Raw genomic sequence first — 19,088 nt, 5'->3', positions numbered from 1 at the left:
CAAATGAGATTGAAACTATATCATCCTTATGACATGATGCACGCAATCATTATTTCAAAGCTTTCAAAAAATGACGATCAATATGACTTTCTTGAATTGCGTCAAATTAAATGAGGACACAATTTTAAAATATAGCCATTTGAAGAGATTTCAAGTATTTTTCTCACAATGATTGAGAAATAGTTGTTAAAAATTTATTAACCTTATAGCTATATGTTTATAATATTGATACTAAATATATAAAAAAGATATCACAAATATCACAATATTTGAAGAATGTGCAACACTATTCATTGATTTTGTTGTTGAAGAATATATAAGTTATACATACTTTTAGTCACAGTGAAAACTTATCGCGAGTAAAAGCATTTTTTCTTAGGATTTATAGTTGATGATTGTCAAAAGCTGAAAAATCATTTAACATCAAAAAAGATAGTCGGAAAAATAAGATTATCAGATAAAAACAATGTAGAAAACCGAAAAAATGTCGTGATAAAGAAGCAAACTATGAGCATGTCAGATCCCGGATAAGGATTGTAAATAACATAATATACGTTAAAGACGATCATATACACTCTGAGCATACCAAAATAGTTTTATGCATATTATAACAAACTACGACAAAGAGTTGTTGAGTTCTCAAAATCAACCAAGAAGCATATTGGAAAATGTTTCGAGTCGATAAGATAATTTCTCTTATTCATATACCGTCTATGGTCATGATTTTTTATTTTTTATGGCTTAGTTTGTTTCAGTTGATAAATGTTATTAGCCATGTTTTAATTCATTTAAATATTATCAAAATTTCGTACATATATTTTCAACAGTTTAGGTTTTTACGTGCAACGCACGTGCATTTTTCTAGTATATATAAAAAGGGACACTGTGATATGTGTATTTATTGACGGTGAAATATAATTGAGGGTATATATATTGTATTTATGCATCAGAAATATAATAGAAGTTATAATAACTTCTTTCTCACTTAAAAAAGACCAAAAATCCTTTCTTTTTCTGATCAAGCTAAGAATCTCAAGATCATCAACTCGATATATATTGGTTGAAAATTAATCTTGGGTTTCTTGGATCATGCAAGCAAGGCAGTTGCCAATTCATTCCCTAGCTCGGCGTCGTGTGGTTTGGTTCGATGGTGGGTTGTCTAGTCAAGGAGTATTGATTAATGTGGGAGACAAAGCAAAAACATATCAAGTCCTCAATATTTGGCTAGGACCCCCCCGCCTTTTGTTTTTTTTAGACTGCAAATCGTCAACCACCACCAATATGTTTGATCAATTCGTGTGCTAATGTTGAAAATTTACTCCCAAAACCAATAATTTTATTTATTTTTTATTTTTTATTTTATATATATATGTCTTGCATGTATATCATCAGAAAATGATCAGTAATTTTAACTAGACATCAAAATCGGTCGTTGTTTTGAGAATCCCATGTAAATTTTATTACGTGATTATGGACGGGATGGAAATTTAGATATGGATTCATTAGACCAACTACGTGACTTTTAATAGCATGATCAATAATTAATCTTGTAATAAAATATACATCAATCAACTTTTTATCATCGTGGAGGATGTATTAATATATATGTTGCATGTAAAGTAATTTCCCATGTGTTCGTAATTACTATAATGATGTAATAAAAAACTGTAAAAATAAAATAAAATAAATAAACAAACAAGAATCTGAGCGCATATCCTCACTCCTCGACTCTATTTATACCACCCTCAACTCCACTCTAAGGCCACCAAAGAAAGCTAAAAACACTTGATCAGTTCTTTCGCAAAAGACTAATTTTTATTTGATTCCGTAGTCATGGCGGATTCAGGTGCCGTTGCTGGCAGATTCACGTGCTCCATTCCGGAGAAATTTCAGCTGCATTTGGCTATGTTAGCCTTGCAATTTGGATATGCAGGGTTTCATGTGGTGTCTCGAGCTGCACTTAATATGGGCATTAGCAAGATTGTGTTCCCTGTTTACAGGAACATTCTTGCCTTCTTTCTCCTACTGCCTTTTGCCTATTTTCTGGAAAAGTATGTTCTGTAATTGTAATCTTGCTCGTTTTCATTGTTATTCCATCACTATTATTTCTTCAACGTAACTTCGAAAATCTCATCTTTTTTTGTTAATTGTTTTATCAATTTATCAGGAAAGAGAGGCCACCTCTCACTCGGAGCTTCATCATCCAGTTCTTTTTACTAGCTATCGTTGGGTATGGTGTTTATCCTTATCCTGTACCAAAAAGAATAGTTTATTACAAGAATTTAAGCCATTTTTAATGAAAGAAATAAAATAAATTCATTATATCAAGACAATTATCTTAAATTTGACAGGATTACAGCGAACCAAGGGTTCTACTTATTGGGACTGGACAACACATCGCCAACGTTTGCTTCTGCAATACAAAATTCAGTGCCAGCCATTACGTTCCTCATGGCTACCATTCTCAGGCACGATATATATACTTCCAACACAAAAATCTTTACTTACAAATCCTGCATGAAAACATTTTTTGCACTTCCGAATGGTTAAGAATGTTTGAATTGTATATTCCGTATAAAACGTCCCATTATTAAAATGTAACAACATTTTCAGGATAGAAAAAGTGAGACTCGACCGTAGGGATGGGATGTCGAAGGTGGCAGGCACACTTTTTTGCGTGGCGGGTGCATCGGTTATCACACTGTACAAAGGCCCCACCATCTACAGCCCAGCTCAAACTCTGCGAACAGCCCCGGCCGCCGCACTAGCCTACCCGATGCTGGGTGACGCCAAGGGCAAAAACTGGACTCTGGGCTGCTTATTCTTGATCGGTCACTGCCTCTCTTGGTCCGGCTGGCTGGTCCTGCAGGCACCGGTTCTGAAAAAGTATCCGGCACGGCTGTCATTCACTTCTTACCAGTGCTTCTTTGGGGTTATTCAGTTTCTGGTGATTGCAGCTTTTGTGGAGAGGGATGCTAAAGCTTGGCTCGTCCACTCTGGAGCCGAGCTCTTCAGTGTTTTCTATGCGGTAAGTTAATGATTCTTCCGTTGTTTATCATTTACTTAATTATTATTTGTTATGAAATAATCCATTTATAACTAAAGTTTTGATCAAATCTTTATTAATTGTCACCAATATGCGAGTATTAAAAAATTCATCAGTTATCACCTAACCATTCCAAACTATATTAATAAAATACTTAAGTTTATTCATCAGAGGCTATATATATATATATATATATATATATATATATCTAATACGAATAATGCATCAATATTGGTGCCAGTAAATACACGTAAAAATATGATACTTCAGGCTTTTGATCGAATGTAAAATGGGAAAATGGTAATTAAGTAGCGGTGATCAGGATCTTGGAGTATAGTAATCTTAAATTTGATGAAAACTGCATCCATTGACGAGGAGAAAACGATGTTTTGTAATATGTGGAGATTTTCGGGCTGGGGGGGTATGAAAATGACACGAACTGGATTAGGTGTGAAGAGTTAATAAATGGGGTTTTATTGCACTGTCCAAACAATACAAAACATTATTAATTGGAGCTGGAACGTCTATAAGAAAGTGGGGGCCATAAACATGATTCAGATGGTTATAAAAAGTATACTAATCAGTAGATTATGATCTTAATTATACATACTGATATGGTATAGCAAAGAAAATACTTCCATCGATCGATCACTCAAAAGTCTAGAAATACTTTGTGAACACTGATATGCGTATGAAATAGAGAGTAATGCAATAGTTGGTGGGTGGAAGTGCAGGGAGTGGTGGCATCAGGGATTGCATTTGCAGTACAGATATGGTGCATTGACAGGGGTGGCCCTGTGTTCGTGGCGGTGTATCAGCCTGTGCAGACACTTGTTGTTGCTCTTATGGCTTCACTCCTCTTAGGAGAAGAATTCTATCTTGGAGGGTACATTTTTTTTTCACTTCTTTGAATCTTTTTTCAACAAACATTTGTAAAATTCTTGAATTTTTTGCCTTGCCGTATAATTGGTCTTCGATTGCTTGTTGGGTGCCCACCGTATCCGTCATTTCCCCCCCAACTCTCAAAGATTGATGCACGTCCATGCACTAGAAGACACCTAATCTTCTATGTTTAAAGAAGTGACACTTGATTCCATATCTTTTTCCATACAATTAAGTGGTTGCGTGACCTCTCATTTTCCACATCTTTTCCTACATTCCAACATTTTTGGACTTTCTTGAAATTGAATCAAATTCTCACATCACTTTCTAAGCAAATTACTTTTTATTTTGCGAACAGATCAGCGAATCATGTTGTCTTGATCATGCTTACCCCTTCCCCATAATTTCTCATAATATTATCACGTGCTTTACTCCCAAAGAAAAATTCTGCACAGGATCATTGGTGCAGTGCTGATCATCACGGGATTGTACTTTGTGCTATGGGGCAAAAGCGAGGAAAGGAAACTAAACGCAGAGGAGAAGGCAGGGATCCAGTCCTCCGCGGACCACAGTAACAACACAACCCAGCCACTACTCACCCCAAATATTTGACCACCACTGCTTTGTATAAATTAATTAAAAGGCTTCAAGTGTGTGTTAGGGTGTTGGGTTTCCCTTCTACCTGTTTGCTTGATGTAGTTGCAATATTTTCATAATTTCTAGGAGATGTCTAATTATGTTTTTTTTTTTTGGAAAAATATATATCCAATTAAAAATCAAGTTTTAATTATTATCTTGTATACATTTATGCACCCATTTTGTTATAAGATCAAGTTTACAAATAATTAAATTATATATAATATATAATGTAATTTTGAAATGAGATGCACTATTAAACATGTGTTCTTAACAAAAAAAAAACAAAAACTTGTGTGAGACGGTCTCACAAGTCGTAATTTGTGAGATAGATCTCTTATTTAGGTCATCCATGAAAAAATATTATTTTTTATTCTAAGAGTATTATTTTTTATTGTGAATATCGTTAGGATCGATTCGTCTCACAGATAAAGATTAGTGAAACCGTATCACAAAAAACATATTCTAATAACAAATATAATTTCTAAATGGACCCACGATATTGAAGGTTATTTTTTAATCTTTGGAAATTTTTTTTATAGATCTTTATTCTAGAATTGGTTGAACTCTATTATTATTTAACATAAAAAAATAATATTTTTACGTAAATAAATATATTGAATAAAATATCTGTGAGTTTTCGTGTAAAATATATAATTTCTGAATGTCGGAACGTATTAACGTGGAAACAATCGACACCTAAGAATTAGTCAACACCTTGACAATTTCCCCAATGGACGAAGCCCATGTTTCGTATTTTTCTTGGAGACCTCATTTTTAGGAGAATCGAAGTTTCCCAACGAGGATTCTCTGTCCAATATGAGATTGTTTTTGCCGTTAATCCATCTTCTTCTCCTGATTTTTCAGCTGCCCATATGCAAGTCTTCATCAATTCCCGATCTTTTCAGTTCCTGGTGCCAACAGTACGGAAAGAATTACACTTCGGATCAAGAAAAGCAGTAGCAGGCTCCAAGTGTTTGAACAAAACTATGAATATGTTACTCGTCACAATGAAATGGCTAATGCTTCCTACACACTGGCCCTCAATGCCTTTGCTGATCTGACCAAGCATGAATTTAAGGCCAAGTATTTGGGGCTGTCGCTTTCCGCGAGTGATTCGGTAATCAGATTGAACAGTGTGTCACGAGTTGACGGGGATACTCTTTTGAAAGAATCTGATATTCCCTCTTCTTTAGATTGGAGGAGCGAAGGGGCTGTCACTGGGGTTAAAGATCAGGGCAGTTGTGGTATGTTTATTGCTTTATCTTTTGTTGCTTCGCAAATTTACCTTATTGATTCTTGGAAGCTATAGTTCTCTGTTCAATATGCATAGAGGATGATATGGTTGAGTGGTTTGATTAGGAGATGGATTATTCATTCTTTTTTCTGTCTGTTAAGTTATATTTTTTTTTATCAAAATCCCAATTTTTTCCTCAGATTTTGGTCTTTCGAACTCTTGGTTAGGAATTAGGATCCTAGTTTAAAGGACAGATTCAATTTTTTAACTGGGAGTTCATTATTTTAGTTGAATTTGGGTATACATCGTCGACGGGATATTGTGATAATATTTTGGCAGTACGGGGACTGTCAGGATTAAGCCCTATTCGAGAAAGCTTTTGTCTTTTAATCCAATATATAACGGTGGAACCTGGCTCTGATACCATGTTATAGATTGGAACTTGGACCTATGTCAACCCAAAAAGCTAAGCTAGCTCAAGGGGAAAGGATGGTCCATATTTACACAGAAAGATGGGAGAATATCAGAGAAGGAAACGTATGCTTGAATAAGGGGATTCTTGCTCCCTCTATTTTACATACATTATTTATACTCTCATGTATAAGTTTTCTCATGGCAACCGCTTACAAGATAAGGTCGTGTTTTAGCACAAGTAAAACTTCTATACGACGCAAGCTTATTTCATACAAATGATATAAAACTGTTAATCATTATGATGGAAATGTCGATCTAGTCGGAAGAAAGATGTAAAGGAAATTATTTTCATTGGCTTCATTTTTTGAAGGTGCTTGCTGGTCGTTCTCAGCGACTGGTGCCATTGAAGGCATTAATAAGATTGTGGCAGGATCTTTAGTCAGTCTGTCCGAACAAGAGCTTATTGATTGTGATAAATCTTATAATGCTGGCTGTGGAGGAGGACTCATGGACTATGCATATGAATTCGTCATAAAAAACAAAGGGATTGATACGGAAGAGGATTATCCCGTTTCAAGGTCGTGACAAAACGTGTAACAATAATAAGGTAACTCTGCTAAAAGCTGTTTTAACTCGTATTTCTGTCTTTTAGGTTCGTTTGGATTGATAGATTTGATTTAGAATCCATCACAATTACATGTAAAATTGTTGAACTTTAGTAGATTTTGTCCACCCAAGCAACTCAATGATATTGAAATTCATCGATCCAAACACAATCTTACGGATTTTGATAACCGTAAAAGCTATAATTACTTATTAGCCTTAGGAAAAAGGTATGCACTTCTCTTTTCGTCTCTATTCTTCTTGGAGTTGCAGGCTGCTCAAAGTGCCTTGCTATATACGTTTTCCAGTTCCAACCAACCTTGTTCTGATTGCTTTCACTAATATTTCTTACCAATTTACATTGCAGCTGAAACAACTTGCTGTTACCATAGACAGTTATGTTGATATACCCTCAGAAGATGAGAAGCGGCTACTACAGGCTGTTGCCACTCAACCTGTCAGTGTTGGTATATGTGGTAGTGACACGGGATTCCAGTTGTACTCCAAGGTTCATACAGACAGCCATTTTCGATAAATCTCGTATTTTGCTTAGTATCCATCTTTGTTTGATCATTTACTATGGTACCTGCAGGGAATATTTACCGGCCCGTGCTCGACTTCGTTAGATCACGCTGTGCTAATAGTGGGATATGATTCTAAAGATGGAAAAGATTATTGGATAATAAAGAATTCTTGGGGGAAATCCTGGGGAATTGATGGCTATATGCATCTGCTAAGAAACGGTGGTAATTCACAAGGTGTATGTGGAATCAACACGCTCGCATCCTATCCTGTAAAAACGAGCCCAAATCCTCCACCTAGCCCCCCTTCCCCAGGTCCTACCAAATGTAGTATCTTCACCTACTGTTCGGGCGGTGAAACGTGTTGTTGTTCACAGAGGTTTCTTGGAATATGCTTGTACTGGAAATGCTGTGGAGCAGTATCTGCTGTGTGTTGCAGGGACAATCTTCACTGCTGCCCCCAAGAGTATCCCGTTTGCGACACCGAACGGAATCTTTGTCTCAAGGTCTGATTTTTATTCTACTTCATCCTGAATATTCCGATTCTTAGATTAACCCCGTGTTCTAAGTTTGAAATAGTTCAATGCTGTGACAATCCACTACTCGAAAAAAATCGAGTATCGCTATAGATACTTGAATCAAATCATGTGGTAGTATGCATTATAACGTTCTGAGACTCGACTCGACTCGACTTGTTCGTGCCTCTAGTTTTCGTATTGATCGACATTTGGTGACCCTTGAATTCATTTCATGGTTGCAGAGGACTGCCAACTCCACATCAATCAAGCAAGTTGAAATGGCCAAAAGTTCTTCTGAAAGTTAGGCGTTGCGTTTGTGTTCTTTCTCGAGCACGGAAACATTGCAGTTATACTGATTATTATATTTTCTTCTGTGTGACTATGTTGTCATTGTATAATAATAATAATAATAATAACAATTCTGATGCATTTGGATAAAATTTATTATTGTAGGTTAGTTAAAGAGTTTCAGTACTAATGAAAATTACTGGGTAGAAATAATTTTGTTTATAAAATTAATTAAATAAGCATATATAACTGAAAATAAAAAAAAAATCAAACAAATAATATTTACAATAACCAATCATTTTTTGGGTAATGTCGCCATACAAATTTTTCAGAACTATAACATATATTAATTTACAAAATTAATATTAACGTAAAGTATGAATGAAGTACAAAGACTACTGAAAACTGAGATAAAATATATTTAGTATCATTAATCGATAAAAAAAATGAGACTGTCTTGTGAGTCAATTTTCACTCATGAAAAAATTATTTTTATACAAAAAATATTATTTTTTATTGTAAACGTGAGGGTGATTAACTCGTCTCACGAAAAAAATACGTGAGATCGTGTTATTCTAATCGATATACATGCCTATACATAACAAAATTGTAGGTTATATAAATTGAAGTAACTCAGATTGTAAATTTTAATCGATTTTTTTAACACAAATAAACATTTAAAATAATGTCATTTCTGGTTTTGGTGAAAATAATGTCATTTTGGTGTGGAGATAATGTTTACCATAACATCCACGTTTTGGTAAATCTGAGGCACCCTTGAATTCGATTGCTTTTATCTTATTCCATGCGTCAAACAGACGCATGTTGCTAGTCGTTCTCTTATAAAAACAGAATTAAAAATCTTCCTTTCGCAACGAGAAATCGGAGACATGGCTGCGGAAGAGGGGCAAGTTTTCGGCTGTCACAGCGTCGAGGAGTGGAGGTCTCATTTTCAGAAGGGTGTTGAGTCCAAGAAATTGGTATTCAATTGGGGAATCTGTGGTTTTTTCTTATCTATTTGAGTTTTTGTTGGGTTGGTTACGATTATTTGTTTATGGGTGTTGTGCTTCGAGTTAGCATGCTTTTATCTTGTTTGTCTTTTTTTACTCTGTGCTTCTTTAGTTTGTAGATTCTAGGTTTCGAATAAATCTATGTTTTGCGTAATTGGTGGTTGATTGTTGTGATCAATCCTTGATTGTTTCTCTCTTTCCGTGGTTCAATAATTGAACTTTCATCGGAAAAATGATATTTCTGTTTTTGAAATGATTTCTAATCCTTCATCAGCATGACGCGTTGCAGATCCAGAAATTCGGGTGAGTCATGTTGAATATCGTGCGCGTTGAAGTTGTATTTTTTTTAATAATTACAAAAAAAATAAAAATCATTTTGAAGGCTAGCATACTCCCTGGCCCAGCTGAATCTAATCCTGAGCATGACCTTTGACTGAAAATAACCGAAGTTCTTGACTATAGGATTGTAAATCTTGGATTTGAAAATTATCCAATGAAAGTGAAGTGTCTTTATATGGGACCAAATGAAGAATTGGTAACCTGGTTGGTTTTGAGTGAATAGTCTAGTCCACTGGACAGTTTTAATCGAAATGTCTAAATTGCAAAGCTTGTATTCTTGCTACTCAGGTGTACATGATAAATGGACTAAGTGGAAGGACTTCAACACGAAATGAATTCTACAAAATTTGATGAAACAGAGCATATTTTTGTCGGTCTAACTTGGGGGTTCAGCAATTGCTGCCCTACCCTAGTCTTTGTCTTTGAACGACAGTCCTTGTGGTTCTCATGTTGTAGTAAATCGTTAGAATTTTCCTTCAAACTATGGTGGCAAAAGTTACTGCATTTTTTAGTGTTGACCTAGTAATTTAAAATGCTGTGACAGGTGGTGATAGACTTCACAGCCGCTTGGTGTGGGCCATGCCGACTCATTACCCCTGTTTTTGCTGAGATTGCCAAGAAAACTCCCCATGTCATGTTCTTGAAGGTGGATGTCGATGAACTTAAGGTATACAAAACTTGCTTTTCTTTTTTGACATTAGCCCCGTATTTCAAGTTAAACGTCCATTCAAGATTCTAGCATACTTGAAATCATGTTGACATTACTTCGCAGCCTGTTGCTGAGGAATTCAAAGTGGAGGCAATGCCGACTTTTGTGTTCCTTAAAGAAGGGCTGGAAGTGGACAGGGTGGTTGGTGCACGGAAGGAAGATTTGGAAACGGAAATTGGCCTCCATGGTACCATGACCGCTTGATTTTAAAATTATTACGGTTATATCTGTGCTTACAATAATCATGTTTTTCCGATCATCCCTTAGACTTGTATTATGGATGCATATTTTTTTTTTGCGCTTTTCGATGTTCTTGTTATTGTGGTGATAATTTCAAGTGTTTCCGACTACCATGAAATTCGACATTGTTGAAAATGCTTGTATGTATGTAATCTCCGACTACCATGAAATTCGAATTTGTTGAGAATGCTTGTATGTATGTAATCTAATCATTATATGTATACCTATTCATTGCCAAACCAATATGTAATGAACATGGATAAAAAAATCGTCAAGGGGCTAGACGAGGTCCTAAAACCCTAGAGATCTTGATTCAAATCTTATAATCTGTGTGAGATGTATGTTTGATGGATAAATCTCACTGAAAACATCCCGTATATCAGAAAAATATGGATAAAAATGCAATCACCTGTTCGATTACCTGAATTAAGTAAATCAGAAAAATATGGATAAAAAAAACAATGGCCTATTCGATTATTTGAATTAAGTGTATAATGATAAAATGAGTACTATTATAATAAAATTTAGACACTAAATAAAATGGTACACAATTTTCTGTGAGATCGTCTCACGAGTTAATTTAATGAACTCCGATCCTGTTCAAATTTTTTCTTTATGGTAAAAGTATGAATTGAGTTGAGTATGTCCAAAATACATTTTCATTATTTTATAATAAGTCATTTCATGGATATAGATACGTGAGATCGAAATATTTAAGACTAACTCGGAACAAACGAATAGAAGATATGATGTATTCATATCTGGATTTGGAACGACAGATAATTGCAGAATCTGATGAACGTGTGTGCATTAGAGCATCCGCATTCGTTGGGTGTTTAAACACCTACCAACTCATCAAAAAGTATGGGGTCCACTGCCACATAATCATTATAACAACATATCTCTTTTAACCACATTCCTTTTAACATTCAAACTCATTATTTATGGGTCCCAGTGCCACATACTCATTATAACAATATATCTCTTTTACACACATTCTTTTAAACATTCAAATTCATTAATTAAGTATTTAAAATAAAAAATAAAATATATACAATGGTTTACAAATAAAAATTACAAATTTATTTTTTTGTAAAAAAACCTGAAAGTCAAATTTTAAAAACAAAATTTGAATGAAATTTTTTAAAAAAAACCGAAATTCAAAACTTGAAAACAAAATTAAAATAATTCGTTAAGCAAATCAGCGACGGTTTTTGAAAATCCGTCGCTAATAGCGACGGTTTGTTCAAAACAGTCGTTAATTAACCAATTTTTTTTTAAAAAAAAAACTGACACAGGGGCGTTCATATGCGTTCATACATATGAACGCCTCAGCTCCTCTCTCATGTGAGTGGGCGTTATACATTGGAGAGTGGGTGTTAAAAGAGTGTTAGGGTGCCCTTAGTTAGTTCCAAAGCGAGGGGGGGTCAATCCAGAGAATCCTTGATACATCGTCGTCTTGTCTATGCGCCATCCCACGTGAATTTTCCATTGCTTGGAGATGTTCGTATCCCACCGTGTACCCTTCCTCTCCCACACGTGTCACCTTATTCCTCGACCCTTTCTCTCCCACACATGAATAGTTCTCTCCTCTGTTTCTCTTTTTCTAGACACCCTCCTCTCCTCTGTGCCTTTTATTACACGTATTTGTAATTTGATTGATCAATTTTATAAGATATATTTTTTATTTGAATTATTAATAAAAAATATTATTTTTATTTATAATATTACTTATTATTATAAACTGAGAGAACACACACTGCTACACACAAAAACACGCGCACAGACTTGTCCCAAAACGTTAGCAGCGAAAAAAGCATAGAAAGGAAACGATCAAATCTGTTCATCTTGTGCACGAAATCTTTAAAGTGCAATCGCCCATTACGTTAGCTCCACGATTCCCCAACAACATCGATCTTCTGTTCCTTTCCTCCTCCCCCAGCATCCAACTGCCCCTCACATTTCCATATCCTTCTTGGCAAATGGTTACCAAGTTTCTTCCAACGTTTGCAATCCGCCGCTTGATTGTCATCGTCGGCTTGGCTGTGTACCCGACGGAGATACTCCGTCTCGGTGAACTGGAAGGTCGCCTCAGCATGGACCCATCCGACGTCGTGTCAGCATCCCGTGACTTCGGCGGATTTTTCGGAGCCGAGCCCACGGCGGTTCTGTACCTGGCTTCGGCTCGGGACGTTGCCCGGCTCGTAAGGTTGTCGTACGAATCCGCTCACGGGTTCAGCGTCTCTGCTAGGGGGCACGGGCACTCCGTAAATGGGCTGGCCATGACCCGGAACGGCGTCGTTGTACAGATGAGTGGCTCCTGGAAGTCGGCGGGTTTCAGAGAGATTGATGTGCGTAAATGTGCGGGGTGGGGAGCTATGGATAGATGTTCTGCGGTCCACCTTAGAGTGTGGCCTCGCTCCCAAATCGTGGACGGACTACTTGTACCTTTCGGTTGGAGGTACAATCTCTGATGCGGGTATCAGTGGACAAGCTTTCAACCATGGACCTCAGCTTAGCAATGTGCATGAGCTTCAAGTCGTTACAGGTTTTTCATCATTTCTTATAATTTTTTAATGGATTTCTTTTCTTTCGTTAAATACTTTGTCCTTAGTTACATAAATCTTTTGCATGTGAGTTTGATTTGTAAAGTGTTTGAATTAACACAAACTATGTATTAAAATAGTTCTACTTTGAGGAAAATAGAAAGAAAAGTTTTTTTCTTTTTTTATAATTAATTCTTCAGACAAATATACATATATATACTTTTTTAGCATATTGAGATAAATACATTGAAATGTTACAATGTAACTTTCTTGTACGTATTCAACTCTAGCATAATTTATATAGGAAAATTTTTAGTTTTAGTGATCGAGATATCAGGAATAATCACCATAGAAAATTGCAAAAACTGGATATATGTGTGACATTTTTCAATTTGTTATTACCAAGTTTTGTTTTGGCACAACTTGAGAGTTGAGAATAGTAATGGATAGATAATCCCGAGTTCATATTGCCGGATAACCAGATTTATTTTTTACTTTTTCAAATCTAATTAATAGATTCTGGTAGGGAAAAAAAGTTGCATTTTAAAATGTGAAACAGGCAAGGGACATGCTCGGAGGATAAAAACTGGGAACTTTACCATGCTGTTCTTGGTGGGCTAGGGCAATTTGGGATCATTACTAGGGCTGGAATTGCACTTGAAAGGGCCCCTCAAAAGGTATATATGCATATGTTATTTATTATATATGACGATGTCTCTTTCTCACTCATTATTTTTCCTACAAATAAAATTCTTTCTGTTTAATTTACCTTGTACTATGTAATGACAAGACCTTAAAAGTCACCCAACAAATTGCATAACATGGGGTGAGAAACCCCTTAACTTTAACTCAAATTGGGTGTACTAAAGCTGGCACCCTTTGTTTAAGTGTCCTCTTTTGTCTGCATGGAATTGTTACCATACGTGCATGGAAAGCATAAAGTTTGAAGGGTGTCCTGTTTAATGAAGTGATCGTGTGTTTCAAAGTTAAGTTTCGTGCGTGGTGTTGTAACATTTAACATAATATGCAGCGGGATATTTCAACACACAAAACTATAAGTAAATAAAACAAAACAAAACACAAATAATTATGTACAAGTGAACGCTACTTGTGATGTGTTCAAGGAATAGATGTCTAACATGTATATTGTGATGTTCCGTAGTATCGAGCAAATTATATATAGTGTTCGTTCGATATTATTCAGGTGAGGTGGATCCGAGTACTGTATACCAATTTTTCGGCCTTCACAGAAGACCGGGAGTTCCTTATATCCTTGCATGGACAACCAACGTCACTGAAATTTGATTACGTAGAAGGTTTTGTGATAGTTGACGAAGGACTAATAAAAAACTGGCGGTCTTCATTTTTTTCTCCACACAACCCTGTTAAGATTCTTCTCTTCGTGCCGAGGGTGGTGCCTTGTACTGCCTGGAAATTAATTCAATGCTCATTCCATAGACCAGGTAATTAATAAATATTTACTATCGTTATATGAAATAGTAGGCAGATAACATATTATATGTCGAAGTCATCGTTTTTTTTGTTCAGGAAACAGAAAATAAGGTTTTCCCCCCTTGCGTGTCTCCGGACTATATAATTTGGGCCAATATTTTTTTTTTATCATTTATATATTTTTAATGTTTTGAAACTTAATTATGTTAGATGGTTAACTACTAACGATCATATATGTCTATTATGGATTATTGAGTTTTATATATTATGTAGAAAAATTAATTAAGTTAATGTATAAATATATTTTGATTGATGAATTTTGTAGGAAAAACCAATATTGTTATGCAAAAATTACCAATTGGTTAAAACAATTTTTTTTTTTATAGTTTTTATGGATTAAAACTTTGGAGTTATCACTAATTCGATCAAAAATAATAAACGTCAAAGTGCACTTAATCCGAATAAGTTCGCACTCACTAAAAAAAAATATTTTTTAAAATAATTAGTCTTTTTACATCTTCTTAGTTAGTAGTTTATGAAATTACACCTACTTTATTAAAAATATAATGTATTAAGTAAGTATTTAAATAATAAATATTCATTTCGGAAGTTGGAAGCGATGGTTTTTTTTTTTGTTAAAGTTGCGATCTTTACCAGATATGATCAAGTCTTAGATTATCTGAAGTGAAAAATGACGAATAAGAAAAAGATTTAATGTACACAAAATGAGATCATGAAAGTCAATTAGATAAAATCGACATTCGAGGCACGATGAAAACTTAATCCCGTATAAATTAAATGTAAAACTCCCAATTAATGAAGAAACCCGTGCCGTTGTCGTCTCCAGCTACAACTATTTTGACGTCGCATGGTACGATTTATAGGACAAATTCACCAACTTTTCGAAAAAAAAATTTAATTTTTTTTAAAATTTGTAAATAATCAATAGAGCCAGGTGGCAGCAATCGTTACCACAACACGTGTGGAGATAATCAATCACCAGCCGTAAGATCTGTTTCTTCTTTTGACCAAACACAAATCTCCTTTTCTTCAGTACTTTCATTAGGAACTTCTTTATTTATTTATTTTCTTTTCACCAAAAAAATTGTAAATAAAATAAAACACACAATAATCCGTGGAAATTAAGCTCATTATTAAGCGCTACGCGTCGTTTTACACCTCGGAAAATTTCTCCCTCTGAACAGTTTTCAATACGCCATGAACTCCTCATCCGCTTCTTCACGCAAGGTCCTCCTGTTATATATTGATTTCTTGATGGATGTATGTGTTTTTTTTTTTTTTTTGGTATTTGTGTAAGTGTAGCCCTAGAGGATTCTCGTTTGTTTTTGGCGGAATTTTGATTGCTTTGTTTGATTTTTGTTGTGTCGGAATATGGGTATTAAAGGCGTTGAGCAAGATCGCATGTAATCGGTTGCAGAAAGAGTTGGTGGAGTGGCAGGTGAATCCGCCTGCTGGTTTCAAGCACAAAGTTACTGATAATCTTCAAAGGTTTTCCCCCTTTTCTGTTTTCTTTACGTTTCTTGGGAATTGATTTGGGAGTTAGAGATTGGAATTTAGAGGTAATGATTCCGTGATTCTTGGTGTGATTAGTTGGGTGATTGAAGTCAACGGTGCTCCGGGAACGTTGTACTCTGGGGAAATCTACCAGCTTCAGGTTGATTTTCCGGAGCATTATCCGATGGAGGCTCCGCAGGTATTTTGTTTAAAGATTTGATTGTTCTTCCATTTCTGACTGCTTGAACATATGGTATGAATGTTTAAAGGATTTAACCATGACTTCAATGGGGCCGACTTAATTGGAAGCAGGGGCAGTCACCATTTTTGTAATTTTTGGAAAGTATAAGTTTTACCACCAAAAATTGTAGTTTCATTTCCTTGATTAAATGCGATTAAATGCGTTGCTCCGACAAAGTGAATTTGTTAAATAATTTTATGTGGTGTAGTTGAATTCATTTGTTTAATTTTGGGTTGTGAGTTCGGTTGATTTATATAATTGTCTTCATTTTTGAGCAGGTTATTTTTGTCCCCCCTGCTCCTCTTCATCCGCACATTTACAGCAACGGCCATATATGTTTAGGTTTGTTTCCATGTACTCCTAGTTGTCACTATTTTTTTTCTACTCCTTACTACTAAATAGTTTTGCGTATTTGTTTTGTAGTTTGTATACACGCCAATTGGTTTTGGTTTTCTGGACTTCTTAATAAGCTATTAATTTTGAATGATGAGATGGCGAAACATTACTCAGTTTAGTTTTGAAGTGATTTGAATGCCTTTAGGAATACTTAAAGATTTCGTTAAGATGATTTGCGTGCATTTTCAATGAGTTGAAAGTAATTTTAGGTGGAAAGGAGAAGCTGAGCTCCGAACAATGTGTAAGGCATATTGGAGAAGAATTAGGCTCGACATTTTTTTCAGTTTTTGTAAATTTTTTATTCCGTGTTAGATTGGTGCTCATGATTTAGAAGTTTTTTTCTCGACAAGAGGTGAAGAGAGTTTGGTGGTGATAGTAAAGCTTGGTTTTTTGCCATACTCTTGTTTTCAGTGGCTCGATACTAATGTGCCCTTGAAAATTCAAGGAACAAGTGGCAAAGGCATGCTAACCCAAAGAGAATTATTGCATTCTTGATCTCTGTGTTTATCAAGCTATAAGAAAGCTAAACCTATGTTAGATTCAGCAAGAACAAAACCTTGAACCAAACAAGAAACACCAATGAAAGGTCAAGAAGAAGCATTAATACAATGCTGAAGGAATGTATGAGAGTTATTAGAAAGCTGTAAAATAACTTTGATAAGTTCACAAAAGTTCTCCAAAGAGTGTGATTGAAAGAAATTTCTCTATAAATATCAAGCTTGAAAATTAAATGATGACTGCTTCATCTGCCACATGTTTAACCTTTTTCTTTAGATGAAGCAAAGCAAACTTTTTGCCTTTTCACATCTTGGGAGAGATGGTTGACTGAGACAAATGATATATTGCCTCTAACTGAGGCTAAACCTTTGTGAATGCTCAGTTCCAGTTGATCTTGGGGATTTTAGTTAGTATTTGGAACTCCCTCCCATTGTTTACAATACAACTTGCGCATTTTGGCTACCAGTCCGATACTTGAGATATAGACTGCCGAATGTTACCAGTGAGTTGTGGGTAAATGAGAAAAATGAGATGGATAGATTAGTATTACATTGGTCATCTCAGTTCTCGTTCTCTAAATAGAGTTATCGAGTATTTGTTATCTATATGGTCCATTTATTTGAACTCAGAGCAATGACTATTGTGAGTAACCTTCAAACTATTGTAGTCATATCATCAATATTTTGGATCTCTTTGGACAAATCAATTCTCATCACCAAAGAGAGATGGCTTGTTTGTTTATTGAGTTTGGAAATCTAAACTTTCTTTCTTTTTGTGTTATTTATCCATGCAGATATTTTATATGATTCATGGTCCCCGGCTATGACTGTTAGTTCGATTTGCATCAGCATTCTCTCTATGCTATCAAGCTCTACGGCGAAGGTATATCCAATTATGCTTGTTAGAAAATTTACTGCAAGGAACTTCTTTGTCTTATTTTACGTTAACCCAGATAACTTGATCACTCGAGTCCTGTGTTTATGCAGCAACATCCAGCCGATAATGATCGCTACGTGAAGAACTGTAAGAATGGAAGATCTCCCAAGGAGACGAGATGGTGGTTCCATGACGACAAAGTTTAATAAATGAAATTGGGAAAACCTGTAACACCCACTCCCCCTCTTGTTATTGCTGGGAGATATTTTGTTTCTTCCCTTTTCCGAAAATATCAAGGGAAACGGAGAAAATCTATTCGAAAAGAAAAGAAAAAATGAATCTTTGTTCTGAATTCTCAACTCTATGGAGGCATAAATAACATTTAGATGTTATTGGCCCGAACGTTATGTAGTAGCTGTTTGGATAATGTGTGAATCCAATATCAACGATATAGGCAAGGTTAGTTCGATTCACACGATCTCTAACTTCCGTCGTATCTGTGTGATATTTTTTTCATCAGTCATCTTAAATTTTAGTCATTCAACAAGTAATTATGAGATGTGTTTTGGAACTTATGTAATTAGACTGTTAATTTACTGTATCGGTGTACTTTTTCAGGCCAGAAGCATTTACTTCATAAATAACGACATTCATTTCCTTCTATAGCCTGTCAGTCAAAACAACAAGATAAGACATTCAATTGAGTAAATACCTCATTATATAATTAAATTTTCTCCAAAAGCAAAACATTTATCCACACCAACAAAAGTTTTAATTAAAAAATTACCGGGTGACCTTCACATGTTGCCGTGGCATTCTTTGAGACACCTACACGGACGAGGCTTTTTGGAGCTCACGAGTACTATCTTGTCAAGGTTCCACTTTCCATGCTGTTGTTTGGTTTTTGAACTGTCAAATACTTTTAGAATCTCTCTCGAGCTTATTCCTTGATCGACTAGAAATTATTTAAAACTAATGTTATTTAAGAAAATTTCTTTGCACTTGGTTTTCTCACTAGTATCTGGCTTGTTAATGTTGGCTTGTTTTTGTGCGGATACAATTACAAAACCATGCTCATGCTGTATCTTTCATACAATTACAAAACCATGCTCAGGAAATGA

At 35.3% G+C, this 19,088-nt stretch overlaps 3 protein-coding genes and 2 pseudogenes across 3 annotated transcripts; all 5 read left to right on the top strand.

The window, feature by feature from the left end:
- Nucleotides 1-1,757: 1,757 nt before the first annotated feature.
- Nucleotides 1,758-4,730, top strand: LOC142552890 (protein WALLS ARE THIN 1-like). The gene is made up of 6 exons (XM_075662773.1): nt 1,758-2,051; nt 2,168-2,230; nt 2,352-2,468; nt 2,614-3,028; nt 3,781-3,932; nt 4,384-4,730. Exons 1-6 carry the CDS (start codon nt 1,834-1,836, stop codon nt 4,538-4,540), a joined length of 1,122 nt encoding a protein of 373 aa, XP_075518888.1. The 5' UTR covers nt 1,758-1,833; the 3' UTR covers nt 4,541-4,730.
- Nucleotides 4,731-5,240: 510 nt separating this feature from the next.
- LOC142552889 (cysteine proteinase COT44-like) lies at nt 5,241-8,297 on the top strand (annotated as a pseudogene).
- A 570-nt stretch (nt 8,298-8,867) lies between these two features.
- On the top strand, nt 8,868-10,664 carry LOC142552887 (thioredoxin H-type 1-like). Its single transcript, XM_075662772.1, has 3 exons — nt 8,868-9,125; nt 10,039-10,161; nt 10,267-10,664. The coding sequence occupies exons 1-3, from the start codon at nt 9,036-9,038 to the stop codon at nt 10,405-10,407; spliced, it is 354 nt and encodes a 117-aa protein (XP_075518887.1). The 5' UTR covers nt 8,868-9,035; the 3' UTR covers nt 10,408-10,664.
- Nucleotides 10,665-12,213: 1,549 nt separating this feature from the next.
- On the top strand, nt 12,214-14,567 carry LOC142552888 (cytokinin dehydrogenase 5-like; annotated as a pseudogene).
- A 965-nt stretch (nt 14,568-15,532) lies between these two features.
- Nucleotides 15,533-18,584, top strand: LOC142552886 (putative ubiquitin-conjugating enzyme E2 18). Its single transcript, XM_075662771.1, has 6 exons — nt 15,533-15,689; nt 15,847-15,950; nt 16,053-16,155; nt 16,476-16,539; nt 17,885-17,973; nt 18,078-18,584. Exons 1-6 carry the CDS (start codon nt 15,660-15,662, stop codon nt 18,171-18,173), a joined length of 486 nt encoding a protein of 161 aa, XP_075518886.1. The 5' UTR covers nt 15,533-15,659; the 3' UTR covers nt 18,174-18,584.
- Nucleotides 18,585-19,088: the final 504 nt, after the last annotated feature.

This window comes from Primulina tabacum, chromosome 8, assembly GCF_025594145.1.
Source record: "Primulina tabacum isolate GXHZ01 chromosome 8, ASM2559414v2, whole genome shotgun sequence".
In the NCBI taxonomy this organism is placed as follows: Eukaryota; Viridiplantae; Streptophyta; class Magnoliopsida; order Lamiales; family Gesneriaceae; genus Primulina; species Primulina tabacum.
Note: the sequence above shows the minus strand (reverse complement) of the source record. Positions and strands in the feature narration are given on the sequence as shown.

What these genes read in the sequence shown, in the direction of transcription:
- LOC142552886 (XM_075662771.1), top strand. Translation starts at nt 15,660, where the DNA reads ATGAACTCCTCATCCGCTTCTTCACGCAAG. An exon ending in GTTACTGATAATCTTCAAAG is followed by an intron (nt 15,951 to 16,052) that starts GTTTTCCCCCTT and finishes TGGTGTGATTAG; the next exon opens with TTGGGTGATTGAAGTCAACG. An exon ending in TATCAAGCTCTACGGCGAAG is followed by an intron (nt 17,974 to 18,077) that starts GTATATCCAATT and finishes GTGTTTATGCAG; the next exon opens with CAACATCCAGCCGATAATGA.
- LOC142552890 (XM_075662773.1), top strand. Translation starts at nt 1,834, where the DNA reads ATGGCGGATTCAGGTGCCGTTGCTGGCAGATTCACGTGCTCCATTCCG. An exon ending in CTCATGGCTACCATTCTCAG is followed by an intron (nt 2,469 to 2,613) that starts GCACGATATATA and finishes CAACATTTTCAG; the next exon opens with GATAGAAAAAGTGAGACTCG. An exon ending in TCTTCAGTGTTTTCTATGCG is followed by an intron (nt 3,029 to 3,780) that starts GTAAGTTAATGA and finishes GTGGAAGTGCAG; the next exon opens with GGAGTGGTGGCATCAGGGAT.
- LOC142552887 (XM_075662772.1), top strand. Translation starts at nt 9,036, where the DNA reads ATGGCTGCGGAAGAGGGGCAAGTTTTCGGCTGTCACAGCGTCGAGGAG. An exon ending in GTGTTGAGTCCAAGAAATTG is followed by an intron (nt 9,126 to 10,038) that starts GTATTCAATTGG and finishes ATGCTGTGACAG; the next exon opens with GTGGTGATAGACTTCACAGC. An exon ending in TGGATGTCGATGAACTTAAG is followed by an intron (nt 10,162 to 10,266) that starts GTATACAAAACT and finishes ATTACTTCGCAG; the next exon opens with CCTGTTGCTGAGGAATTCAA.